The 14,512-nt window shown below is 38.5% G+C and overlaps 1 protein-coding gene across 4 annotated transcripts in view; it reads right to left on the bottom strand.

Moving 5' to 3' along the window:
* Positions 1-14,512, bottom strand: part of pard3bb (par-3 family cell polarity regulator beta b) — a 302,455-nt gene that overhangs the window by 157,950 nt on the left and 129,993 nt on the right. For 3 of the 4 annotated variants that reach the window (XM_036139581.1, XM_036139580.1, XM_036139583.1), the window contains 2 exons: positions 5,440-5,548; positions 4,313-4,443 (listed from right to left, as the gene is read on the bottom strand). In XM_036139581.1, coding sequence (XP_035995474.1) covers positions 4,313-4,443; positions 5,440-5,548 — 240 coding nt within the window. The remainder of the gene's footprint in view (positions 1-4,312; positions 4,444-5,439; positions 5,549-14,512) is intronic. The other variant, XM_036139582.1, reaches the window with a different exon arrangement.

Raw genomic sequence — 14,512 nt, 5'->3', positions numbered from 1 at the left:
AGCACTAGGACTGCACCATATGAGAAAAGATTGCAATGGCGATAATCTTGGTAAACATTGCAACTGCGTTACTAGGTGCTATATATTCCTTCTCCTCTGAGCTTCCATCACTCTGTGGCCTTTAGCATTTTGGGCGATCATTGTCCAGTGTGATAGTGTTAAACACTGATTAAAGTTTGATATATTACACTTTCTGTGACACAAAATTAACTTTTAAGATCTTTCTAGGTGGGAATATAGTTGCGTAAAACTCAAGATGTCTGCTCAGTTGATCAAGACACCGCTCCGAGCGTTTGGGAGGCGTCTATCCCCGCTGCGCTGGGGACAGTGGTCGACGCTCACCTGTACATTTCCCCCCCCCCCCGCGTCTCGTTTTCAAAGTCCCGCTGGCTGTCACCATTCAGAGGAAGTTAAACACATACGTGATTCAGTCAGACGACAACTAACAGTTCATGTTTGTTTTATTTCAGTGTTTCATTTCTTACAGAGCAACTTGGTTCGACTGAGATCAAAGTTAAGTTTAAAAATGGAATAATTCATTGAAATAAATACTTAATTTAATTATTATGTCATATTGTTGCAAGTAGAAAAGAAAAGTCCTTTATTATCCCACGGGGGACTGGGGAGTATATTTGGAAATTACTAATTTATTTAGTAATAGTTACACTGAGGTAAGAGCGGAAACAGCTGGTGGAGGCTAGCAAATCCAATTCCGGCCTTCACAGTCTTCGAAGGAGCCGGCCTACATGGACCAGATCCTTCGAAGGATGCAGCCCCTGAATCTATTAGCCGACAGCTAGATTAATACTGCGAAGACCATATATTGTGCAGCCCTACTAAAGAGATCAGGCTTGGGGTGAAAATAGCATTAAGTTAGCGGCTGATTCTATTGGGAAAAGTTTGTTTAAAGTAATGCAAAAAAGAAAAATACTGACGTTTCAAACGACGTGTCACCTGGTATTATTTTTCTCTTTCCCTCAGTGTGGATCCCTCTCTGTGTTGGAAGATTTACTGCTTAGTCAGCCACGTCAAGGCGAGCGTTGGCCACAGATAACGCAGATAAGCGGGAGAAGGTTCACGGGTGAGGTCGTGGGCAGACGCCATATCTGCATGACCCTGATTTCCTGAGTGGGAAAGCCGGCCCAGAGTCACACCCTGGATAATTTCTGGCCAAGCTGGACTGGGTCAGAAAGTTACATAAACTTTGCAAACTTTGCATCCCTGCGGTTTCAGTGGAATAAACAAAAAGACGAGGGAACAAACACGGAAAATGCCCACTGGTCATATGTCCATGCAAAGCTTCTCCTCTTGTTCACTAGACTTTGCTCCCCTCTTATTAAAGTAGGAAGTAATTATCTTTACTCAATGAATACTTATGTCTAAATCAGCCAAATTACTAGCTTTTTTTTTATTTTTTTAGAAAGAGGTGTAGCCAAAGCGGCAGAGTTTGAATGATCACTTTAATTAAAGTGCGCCAAGTTAAGCTCGCTGCTAATGAATTACGTTTAAAATAATTCTGCACAGAACCAACTTTTAGACTCTTTAAAGCGTTCAACTCGTACATCAAGTGGGAAATATCAGTTAATTACGGTGGCATCTGTGTGCGTCTGTGTAACCGATATTTTACACAAATCCGATAGTCAACATTTTAATTTCGAAAGACTGAAGCACTAATGAGCCAGATCTGATCTGATTTGCATATGCTAATGAAAAGTCACTTGTGCATAGAATTAGATATTTTCTGACTGAAGCTAAAGTTAACCGTGTTTAATGAAAGGAAATTGTTAGGATTCATAATTTTTTGGAGTCATTTTAAGTCTGTGCTCGTCTGCTTTTGGTTACCCACACAATTCCAGCCCCTTTTTTCTGTATTATACTTTATTATTCTTGCAGTATTTTCATTAAAACCCCTGTGTTGACTATATGTTTCCCCTATTAGCTTCAGCGTCCTCATTTAGTTGGTAATGCGTAAGCAACATGTTTGTTCTAACTTGACAAATCCGCCAGGAATGTTGCAAACAAGTACAAAACTGAGAGAGATTAGTCAGGATTTCAGGCTACTTTACAGGATTAACATGTTCCCAAAGAAAATAATAAAAATCCAGGGAAGCATGAACACCCCCCTCTCAAGTGTACACTTGGAGAGCAAAGAGACAAGTAACTTCTTAAACATATTTACATCTTTTCTGTATTTAGGATTTTTCTATATGATACGGCTGCTGGCTAAATGCTTACAGATTCAAGAATTTATACTGAAGATGGCAATTTGTTTGCCACAGATTTATTAAAGATCATATTCAAATTTTAAAACCTGAGGTGTTTGTGTGAGTCCTTTTAGCTGCTCTCATATTCTGAGGCTCGCCACAGCAAGTCCTTACAACTTGCACACAGACGGTCAATGCTATATATATATATATATATATATATATATATATATATATATATATATATATATATATATATATATATATATATATATATATATTAATATTATACTTATCATAAGTGTCCCAATGAAATGATTTTAGTCCCAGGCAATTTTCAGTGAGTCATTTAAGATTAGTATCTGTCTACAGACACCAATTCTTAATCTATTACCTGTTGTTACTTTTCACAGCACAAGCTGCACATTGCAATCTATGAGGAGAATAAAGTTATTGTGAATAATTGCCCTGTATGGGGGCATTCAAAAGCATAGCTACCCCTGTTTAAATGCAGGGTTTTTTTTTAACCTTTTCTGCACATAATGTGACCTTACCTGCAAAACACAACTGAGAAAAGCAAATCTATTTAATTTGATGCTATATTGAATTATCAGGCCACTTCTAAAAGTAACTGGTTGCACTGGCTTTTATTTACAGTACATAAGTTTGACACACTTTGCCAATGTGTATTTGTAAATATATTTTAAAACTATTTATCCTTCCCCTTTAAATAAAAAAAAAGTTTGTCGATGACATAAAATCCCAATAAAATAAACTGAAGTTAATGGTTGAAACGTGAAAAGGTGTGCTAAATGTTTGAGGGTATGCAGAGACCCAGGCCATGACTCCAGCAGCTCCAAAAGTCACCAGCGCTAAATTCAGTCAGCTGTTCTGTAATCCTTCTTTTGCCTTTTCCCAGTCCCCTGGAAACCTTTAATTTTCTATCTACGTTTTATGGCTACTCTGTCAGCTGCAGCCGACATGAAACCAGAGGCCAACAACAGGTACAGCCAATTATTTAAAAATGCCTTAATAGGGACATCCGGGATCATTAAATCAGGGCTGTTGATAAACTGCTGGAAAATAAAAGCTCTAGCAGAACGAAAGATTTCCAGGATTACTGTTGGGTTAAAAAGCCCTGAGATACAACCTCCTTTACGTCATTGGACTTAATTCAGAGCCGAGAATGGACAGTAAATAGCACAAATCTACACCAAACCTGACAGAGACATAAGCCAAGTCGTAGTAAATCTGCATCTAAGTGTGTAAAACAACAAAAGAGGTGAGGCGAAGCCCTAAAAAGACGTATCATCAGCATGTTATTTGTGTAGAAATGAATGTTTGCGCAGTTCACATTAATTTCTCCCTCGCTTTTGTTCAGATCCACACGCAGACGTTCGCTTCACATCTGGCGCCCGAGCGAAGTCGAGGAGGAGGACCGAGCAAAGTGACATTTGGAACAAAACACTTTTGTTGCGCTGCTGCGACCGCTGTCATGTTGCGTTGATGTATGCAAAGGAACAGACACCAGTCCGCGCGCACACACACACACACACACGCGCGTATTTCTGAGTTGACTCCTTAACAATGACTGAAATGTCACTCAGCACTCGCACGAGAACATCAGCAATCAGGGAGCAACAGGTGACAGAGATGTCAGCGAAAGCGTCATTACGGTGGCTGAAAGTCGCTTTTTCTGACATTTGGTTCTGAAATGGAAGACCCATCCTGGCGTTCTGTTTAAATTTTACACCAAATGTTAGCTTTGTCTGAAAATTAAACAGGAACAGCGACGGAGGGTTTCAGAAAACGAAAACATACCACAGCCCGTCAATTATGAAAGCACTGACAGCATTATTATCTTTCTTACAGAGATATCAACAATAATGTGAGTAAGTTAGTAAACAAAAATGCAAACAAGCTCATAAAAGTAGACAAGCTGTCAACAGATCCTACACGTTGTTTCTGAGCCTGCACTGACGTCGGTCTGCATGCGGTTTGTGTCGTCAGTGCAGCCGCCATAAAGCAGCACGGTGACCTCCAGACGGCGACGGGATGCATGCAGACACCATGCAGGCCAGATGCAGAAACAAAGGAGTTATCCCCACCAGTGTGATGCTGGTTCTGAGTCGTACCCAGGTCCATGCTTTTGGAGGCCTTGATGTGCTGGAACTGGAGCGGATTCTGGCCCTGGGCGGGAGACTGGGGCTGGGCCACGGGAGACGTCGTAGGGGTTTCACTGCGAACCACGAATGAGAAGGTTGCTGATCTAAGCATGTGACTTATTCAGTTTTGATTATTTATTGACACCAATTCACAACACGGGTCACCTTGAGGCACTTTAAAAAGTCAATTCTAGCAAATCATACAGACAATCTAGTTAAAATATTTTCCATCTAAGGCTGATTGCATTGATTTATAACCTCAGAATGGCTAATTCTTCATATGTTGAAACCCTAGAATTGATAGATATTATATTCAAAGAAATACTTAAAATTGTTTTTATCTGCCTAAGAATCTTACTTGTAGCACGTTGAGGTTTATCTATGTAAATGCATTAAAAATAAAATGTATTATTATTATTAGTATTAGTAGTAGTATTAGTAGTAGTAGTATTGTAATTATTACAATTCCAATCATATATTCAAAAACATTATAATCTGTAATAAGCTGTAATGATTTATTAGCTAATAAGTATTTGAAAACCATTGATTTTATCCAATATATGCATAAAGTACATGCAACTTCATGTATTTGCTTGATATTGTAACAGCATTCAAATGGAGAGAAAAAAAATCTACCTCCTTTACGTTTTTCAATAGGATCATTTTTAAAATGTTAAATAGTTTTTTCTGTTTCACTTGATTGTTTTGTTGGGTCAAAAAATTCAAGATTATTTCATTATTTAAATAAACAAACAAAAAATACATACATACATTATTATGAGCATATTTTATATAAAAAATGACTACAGCTCTAAATTATAATACTGCATAAAAAACAACATGACTGGAATTGAACATCCCGGATTCACAGTGACCTGAAATCCAGCCAATCAGAAAGCACCTCATTCTTCAGATTGAATCAAGACATTTCTATCTGTAACTTTCCCCAAGGCTGAGAATAGGAAGCTGATAAAGAGCGATTAGTAAAGGTGATAGTCATCATTGGGGTTTAATTATCAGATATGTTTAAGCTTTCTGTGTGACAACTCTGGTAAAAAGCTCAAACACACCTTTCCTGTAAATAGGACTGCTGGTTAGAGCTGCTGATCTCCAGATCTTGTCCGTACTGCACTCCCTCCTCTTCCTCCTCATCCATGTGAAAATAACTTCCATTAGTTACTGAAAAGCAGAAAAAAAAGAGCATAACCTGAATAAATATAACACAGCAAAGCGAAACAGATTTTCTTACCTGTGGAATCAGATTACACTCATGTTTATGATAATAAATTGCATTTCCACAGAGAAATTCGATGAAAGTGATGCTCTGCTGTGTACCGGCCGGGATAAATGTTTATATCTTCACATTTAGTTGAGTGTATTTTTGGTGGTTTTGTTTTAGGGACAAAAAAGCACCTGAGGGAAGTGGCTGGACAAGTCAAGGACATAAAAAAAAACACAAATAGAGCAAATTATAAAACCTTTCCCTTTCCAGCGGGTAAGAAAACAAACCCATTTCATGACTTTTTGGTTCCCTGAGTATCGATATGATGCGACACAGATGCCCAATTCCCTCAGCCACTGGTCATTGGGCTGAATTAAACACCTATGGTTATCCTCCCACCATGCACATTACGGAAGATAATAAGGGAGGTAAAATATCTCTAAAAATGCAGCTTCCTGGGGTCACCAAGTCTCCGTAGCGGCCATTAGACGGTGCTACATGCCAACTGGTTGGGAGGAATGTCAGAAAAGGGCTTTTTCTGCCTTACAATCAAAATTAAATATGTGGATTTTGCTAAAAGCTACTTTAACTGTGTGATTTGTTTAGAGCGGGCGTGTCCAACGTGCCGACTTTCCGCGGCCTCCCCAACGGCATTTCACAAAAGATTTGGCCAGCCAGCACTGGTGGCTGGTGCAGATGGAAACTTTTTATTTTTAATTGAGGCAAAATTATTACAGACGAGTTAAAATTTTACAGTTGAATGTTGAATTGAATGTTAAGATACAACACAAAAACATTTGTCTTTCAATAAACACACTTTTTACGTTCGCTTTAATTAAATGGGACCACATCCTATTTAATATAGCTTGTGTTAACATTACCACACCGACCATGCTGTCAAATTAAAGAACTTGCACATTTGCATTTTTTTTTTAATTACTGAGCTTGAAAAAGTTACATTATTTACAACGATGTATAAAGTTTACTATTGTAATGACTAGGACTCCCACATGTAGACTTTATTGGCAATTATTATACGTTTTTAGCCAATGATCTGGGTATCGTCTAGAACAGGGGTGTCAAACATACGGCCCGCGGGCCGATTCCAGCCCGCCAAACAATTTAGTCCAGCCCAGTGGCTAAATGCATTATCATTATTCAAAAAAAAAATTAAAAATATTTCCCCCCCCCCCCCCCCCCCAGTGTCCTGTCTGGCAATGTGGCAGTAAGAATTGTTGTCTTAATGCCAAAAAGAGCTCAACAGATTTGACTTTCACAAGTGGAGCAGTACTGCTTTTGCCATAGTGCTCCACTTGATTTATGAATGTGAATAGTTTTATTATGATTCATGCAGGGAATATCTCAAATGATATGGACATTACAATGGGAAAGTAGGAGAGGAAAGGAAGAACAAAAATAAAAAAGAAAAGGCGAAAGAAAGAGGAGATAAAAGGAAGAGAATGATAAAACAATTATTGAAAAAAACATGTACTTCGTTTAATTGAAAATCTGCAGTTCCTATAATGTCCACGAGGGGCGCTGTGTTTTAATCAGCAGATGGTAGCGCTGAGCTTCAAATGTGGAAAATTGATTTTAAATCATTTCTTAATTTTTATCTGATTGATGTATTTTGTCATGTAGGACAGTGTTTTTAAGTTCCAAAAAATGTGAATAAATGTTTTTCAACATTGTACAATCACTGTGATCAGTTCTTATGCATAATGCACAAGTTAATGTTTAACTGAGTAAAAGTATTGTTGAAATTGCACATACTTTTCTTAAAAACGCTGAGGTTATTCATAATATATTGTGTAAAAGTTAAATTAATTTAATATAAAAATTAACAACAAGTCCACTTTTATTAGTTCTATTTAATCTTGCAATGAGTTTACTCGTGTGGCCCTCTTGAGATCAGATTAAGCTGAATGCGGCCCCTAAACCAAAATGAGTTTGACACCCCTGATGTAGAACGTTTGTTAGTACCCTTTGTGAAAATTCATGCTGACCTCTGATCTGGAGAGGTTTAGCAAAGGCAGTCAAAGGTCCCTCTATTGGTACGTTCCAGTGTCATGAAATATTATTATTAGAAGATAGTACCAATAGTAATTTTGTGCATAAGTATGGGATTTTTCTTTTACCTGATTAAATAAAAGCATTCAGATTAAAGGTTGGATGTTTAGTATTGTTTCATGTGTGAGATTACTGCAATAAAATATTAATTTATAATAAGGATTTTTCCACAGGTATGCCAATGAGTATAACTGCTTTAATGCTCTTGAAAGTTAAAGAGAGGGTCCAGACGTTTCAGCTTCTGTTTTCCGTCTTCTGTCTCTTGAACATCTGATCTAAACACCTACTTAAATCAATCCAGCTGGAAACATAATAGCTTGTTCTATATTTACACTTTACACCCCATAAACCCAACAAGAGCACTACTGTTGGGCTTAAAATCTATTTTCCTGCATTCTAGGCTCGGAGTGCTTCCAAAACGCCGGCAACCTGGAGCTCAATACTGCGTCTGAAAGCCTCCTAAGTGGGGCTACTGCTGCTCAATACAACATGAGTGAAAGGTGGGTGAAAATAGGCTCGCAAGCACAGCGGCATGGTGTTGGTTTTGAGTCCATTGTTCCAAAAAAAGCCTTACAGGAGATGGACTGTAAGGAAGGCTGGAAAAAAAAAAACTTCCATTATGGATGTGGAGGAAGACATAAACACAGCCAAGCTGGAAGCTTACCCTCATCGTAATTTATGGATGAACTTCCAGCCGCCGTCATTTGTGAAAACCGGCTTTTACCGAGGCCCGTTTGGAGCTTATGGCCTGTCCCAAAAGGAAAAGGGGTTTACATTCCCAACACCACGCTCTGTTGTGAACAATATCTGGAGAATCTGCCGGTAGTTATCTCCCGGCAAAGTTAAGAGACGGAAGTAAAGTAATGTGTGCAGATAAGTGAAGCTACGCAAAAAGAAAAATGAGAGATGATGAAAAAGCAGCTGAAGATGCGGCAGATGTTTCACACTGATACGGCTTTGTCTGGGCTTATGACAACTTGATGCACAGACACAAAATCCTCTCCAGTGCAATTTACATACAGCCATCGCTTCTCCGTGTGAATTGCTGCTGCACAACACAAGCTGGAATTACCGCACATCACTTTGCTGAATGCCCTTTATCTGCTTGCATCTGCACACGTGCGACTGAAAGCAGAGACGTTCGGAACTGCAGGGGAAGACAGGCACGTCTGAAGATATCACGTCCCCTTCATCTCCATCCCTTCCTCCCTCTTTCCACACTAATCACCTGCTTTATTTTTTTTTCCTGCAGCTCGTTTTCTTGCAATCTGATATTTTGGATGCCATTTATCTCTCCTCTCAGATCTCCCATAAATCATTTTATCTCCCGCTCAGTTTTCAGCTTTTTTTTTTTTTTTTTTTTGTCCCTGAACTCCCTTGCTGCTCCTTCTCCTCCTCCTCCTCTTCACTGCTAGCACCTTAATCAGCCAAACTGTCAAAAACACATTTTTTATTTCACCTCACACACGCAGAAATCTGTTTTCACTGACTCCCGCTATTTGAAGTGAAAAGGCATTTGTTGTGGATGATAGATCAATAGCAGCTTTCCCCAACAGCAGATAGACAAATTGTCTTCTTCGACACTCAACTATTCCTTTATGTCGGCTGTGTTTGTCTGCAGCTAGCCTGTTTTACAAACCATAAAAAAACAATCAATATTGGGTTTTTAGGGGGATTTTAATGTCAGGTTGTGCTGGTCACCAGCAGATTTAGTTAAGATAGAACAAACATGTACAGATGTCTGCTCTTATGATCTGGTTTAAGTGGTTCTCCATAGTGTACACAAAAACACAAAATGAGATCATGAGGGGTCGTTTCAAAACCTTATCCACAAACAATGAACTATATCATGTACAAGTAAGTAAGTAACAGCGGCATATATAGTATCTATAGCGTCTAGTTTAGCACTGAACATTCAGTGTAACAATAGTAGACTAGCATACAACTGTCAGTTTATCCTAGAACTACGCATATCCTGCATATCAACGACAGTAGACATTAAAACTCTGCAGAGGCTGAGCAGCCTTGGACTGCTCTACCACCCAGACCCAGCGGCCAACCTCACAGCGGGAGCTCCCGCCAGCAGAGGCTGCACCTGAGGGAGGTGGAGGTGGTGTGATAGCAGCCTTGGAATGAAATGTCGCTCAAATGTACATTGTGAATGACAATAAAGTCTGTCTGTCAGCAATACAACTTAGAAACAAATAAATCTGTTGGAAACAAAAATGGTACAATAGCCAGGCTGCATAGGTGGGCATACCCTGATATATATATGTGTGTGTGTGTGTTATATAAATTTCTAAAGGGATTCTGGGTAATCTTCAGAATCACAGCTTTAACGCCAATATTTTACCTTCCTTATGTGATCTTTAAACCTTTTCATCTTTAAAGAGAGACTGCTTTGCCAATTTTAAATGACCTGCAAAATTTCAATGTGTGCACATAATAAATTTTTAAGCCCTGCTTGCATAGGATAAGTATTATCTGGGGACCCCATGTAAAAAAAAAAAATCTGTTTTTATGGGTTAAACAAAGCCTGAGATTTTGCTGAAATTTACAGACATCTCCCAAATACAATGTTAATGTGCTGCTACTATTACGCATCACTAGTAGTAGTAGTATAGGAGTAGCTAGTAGCAGTATAATTATTGTCTCTAATTTAACCTTTGGTTGGTTACATAATTTATCAATGGACGCAAGGAATGACGTGAACCAGTGAGTCGATGTTAAAACTACTTTGCAGACTATGGACAAAGCTCGGTTCTGTATAACAGAAGGCTAAAAACAAAACAAAAATAAATTTTACTGCACAGTGCAATTTATGGTGTGAGCCAACATTTGCAACTTATATTGCTCCTTCTCTTCAGCCTTTTCTTTTTGATGCCGTACATTACAGGTCAATAGGGTGCCGCTGGCCCAGGGCCCAAAAGATTTTCTAGCCTCCGTTCTTCGCCAAACGCAAATAAAAAGGTGCCCATAAAACAAGAGCTGCCCAATCACGTTTCAGATCCTACCCATTTCTGTCCAAATCACAGAGATGCCTATTCGCTTTGGATTAGTTTTGGAGTTCAACAAAATGTAGTAGGTAATTTGGGAGGGAATTTTTTTAAAAATTACTGACATGGCAGATTTGAACAGGATTATCAACACAGACAATCTGCAATTATTCCAAATCGCATGTGGTCCCTAGGTAAAACTAATCCCATTAGATTAGGGCTTTAGTCAAAATGAAATACAGCATCTTTCTCAAACATTTTCCTCTTAACTATTCATCTTAAGCTTCAATGCTGAATGGTCATTTGTTCAAAGTCCTAAGGGTGAACATGCATTTATCCTGTAGAATGATTTCATGTAGTTAAATATGTTTAATATAGAAAGTAACTTTTAGCAGACAGAGTTCCATTAAAGAAAAGTAATTTATTCAGTCCTACATCTCTGAAGTCTAAGACATCACAGAGGAAGAACTCTGATTGGCCAACGGTAGACTCCCTTTTTCCTCATTGGCAGGATAATACAACACAATTCCCATGTGGCCAAAACGTCTGCTTTTGCTCGGTTGATCAACCGTGTCTGACAGCATCCAGTAGAAAGTGCAGACCTGCTGGAAGTGTGCTAATCAGAGAAAAAAAAAAAATCAGAAGAAGTCTGTTTAATTTCCAGCCTCACCAATGACACTGCACACCCACTGACCTCATCACGATGTTACCAGTTCAGCTGAAGTACTGGTGAAAAGGAGGCTCTCCAAGTTTTGACAGAGCTCCTCAAGAGCATGAAAGCATTTCCAGACTAGAGCAATCAGAGAATGGACCATTCCACATTTGGTCTTCATGTTGATGACGGTTTCAGATTGGTTAGAATGACATAAAGGAGATAGGCTCCTATCACACAACCAAGCTACGCGTGTTTTAATAGTGAAATTTGAAATTATTTGAAACTGTTCAAGCTTATTAACTGTCTGAAGGCAGACATAACTAAAAACTACAAGGAAAACAAAGTTAAGATTAAGGATCCTGGTAACAGCTATAATAAGATACAGTGAAGGAGATAAATAATGAGAAATCTACACTATAAATACAAAATTATCACATGTGCATAAATACATATGTAGTGATTCTTTACTCTCAATTTATTCTTGTGCATAAACAAACATTAGGGGGGAAAAAATAACAAAATAATAATAATTCTTATTTGGACCTTAGTGCCAAATGAAATTAATTCAGAGTATGAAACAGTTCATTAGCGGGGTAAAAACACTGCCAGGCACAAACGCACACTAATGCACAAAGATAAACAAGCAAGCAAGCAAAATAACTCACAGAGCCTAAGAAATGTGCCTATTGTACACAAACGCAGGCTTAGAAATGCAAACACGCACCAACATGTTCATCCAAATGACACTATAGCTGAGGTGAATTTGAACAGCAAAGTGTATTCAAGGTCAGAGCTGTTTGCCAGATTCAGTGTAAACACACAGACAAATAAAACCAACACTGTCTGATACTGGCCAAAAATCCCTGAACCAACACACCCACATGCACACACCCACACACACGGCGGAGACTAACACGACTCTAAACAAGCAGAGATATCATTCAGGAACAAAAAGGCACACTTTGAAGCAAACGAGCAGAGAGAACAACAAGGCGCGCACAAACGACGGATCGCTGATTTACATTTATATCCTGAAGACTTACCGCAACCAGTGTTTCCTAAACCCTAACCAAGCGTAAAGAAAAAAAAAAGCCAACGTGACTAACATTATGGGAATCTGCTCCGTCGACTCACTGAGGCGCTCACATTTAGATTCACCACAACGTTAGAAATACAACAAACACACAAAAACAGATAAACATGAACGTTTCACACAGATAAGTGCAAGGCAGCGACTACAGTTAGTGTGAGAGTGCAACACAACACAATTAATAATTTCATGAACAAATTTTTCCTTTTTCTAAAACCACAGAAAGCAAAAAAGAGGAAGATAAAAAAGGAAAGAAAGCTTGGAAATCAGATGAAGGATAAAGGAGCTGCAAAAGCTTTTTTTTTTATTTCACTTTAACATTATTCTGATAATGTTGATGATGATTATTATTATCAGCATTTTAATCTGAGAAAAAAACATGTCAACGAAATTGTACAATTAAATGAAAATCTAAATCTATTAAATAGTTAAAAGTCACAACCGTGTTCACATGTTTAGAAAAGGGAAAACAGTAGTTCAGCCGCACTGTAGGATCTTTTCTTTCTCATAAATTTTAGTTAATATTTATTTTATAACTCCTAACTCGCCAGAAAATCTCTTTAAAATCCCACTTTTGGTCTGTGAGGCAAACACCCTGTCCACTTTTAAGATTAATCTTAAAACGTTCCTTCTTGACAAAGCTTATAGTTAGAGTAGCTCATGTTACTCTGAGCTACCTCTATAGTTATGCTGCTATAGGCTTAGGCTGCTGGAGGACATCAGGATCTATTTCTCACTCTACTGATTTCTCATATTCTTCAATTTGCATTGCTTGCTGTTCTTTCAGGATATAAGTTTTTGTTCTCTGTAATGTTTTTCTTCATAGTAGGTACACCTGGTCAGGCGATCTGTTAGCTGTGACATCATCCAAGGAGGCAGATCACCGGCTATTACCATCTAACGCAAAGGATTCCTGAATCAATGTGTGCTTCTGTGCTTTCTGTGTCTCTGCTCTGTCTTCTCTAAGCCCCAGTGGGTCGAGGCAGATGAGCGTTCACACTGAGCCTGGTTCTGGTTGTGCTGGAGGTTTTCCTCCCTGTTAAACTGGAGTTTTCTCTCCACTGTCGCTTCATGCTTGCTCAGTATGAGAGATTGCTGCAAAGCCATCAACAATGCAGACGACTGTCTACTGTGGCTCTACGCTCTTTCAGGAGGAGTGAATGCTGCTTGGAGAGACTTGATGCAACCTGCTGGGTTTCCTTAGAGAGGAAACTTTTTGACCAATCTGTCTGATTTAATCGAATTTGACTTCAAATAGTGCCTTGAGATGACATGTATCATGAATTGCCGCTATATTAATAAAATTGAATGCTTCGAAGGGCTTCTTCACTCTTATAATGAAGCCGTAAAAGAGGTTAGATCCTCTTATTTCAGTAATCTGAAGATTCTTAGGGTATTTATCAACAGTATTGCATCTCCACCTCAGCAGGTTGTGTCACTTTCTAATGGAGACTTTCTGATGAACACATTTCTCAGTCATTTTGTAAAAAAGGTAATGGATTTGAAATCTAAAATCTCCTTGAGGTATATTTCTGATATTGATGTTCATCAGTGCCTGGAGTCATTTACTTCTTTTTGTACAATTACACTTGGTGACTTGGTTAGCTTTATTGGCAAAATGAAACCCTAATCGGAGTCCTTAGAGATTTCGCCTCCCTCCATCTTCTCGGGGCGTCTCACCAACATTGGTCCTTCATTATTATCAATCATTGACAGCTTGCTTTCCATTCTATTTTAAACATACTGAGGAAAACAATTCGAAAGAAGCCCAATTTAGACAGCAGCTTTTATCGGCCAATTTCAAAACTTTCCTTAGTATATTATTAGAAAACATTGCAGAAAATCAGATCTCTACTTTGCAGTTACAGATTTTTAAAACAATTTAAGTCTGGCTTTAAAAACTGTACTCCACTGAGATGGCTCTTTTGAAGGTTCATAATGATCCTTGACTGGCTTCTGATGCAGAAAATTGTTCTATTATTTTACTTGATCTCAGTGCAGCCTTTGATACCATTGACCATAACATTTTATCTACTAGGTTGAGGGTTTTAGCTGATCCGGTTCTGCATTTGATTGGATAGTTTATGGCTTATACAAGCCACATAAAATG

This window comes from Fundulus heteroclitus, chromosome 7 (assembly GCF_011125445.2).
Source record: "Fundulus heteroclitus isolate FHET01 chromosome 7, MU-UCD_Fhet_4.1, whole genome shotgun sequence".
NCBI classification, from domain to species: domain Eukaryota; kingdom Metazoa; phylum Chordata; class Actinopteri; order Cyprinodontiformes; family Fundulidae; genus Fundulus; species Fundulus heteroclitus.
The sequence above is the reverse complement of the archived record's forward strand: the minus strand, read 5'-3'. Positions and strand labels throughout refer to the sequence as shown.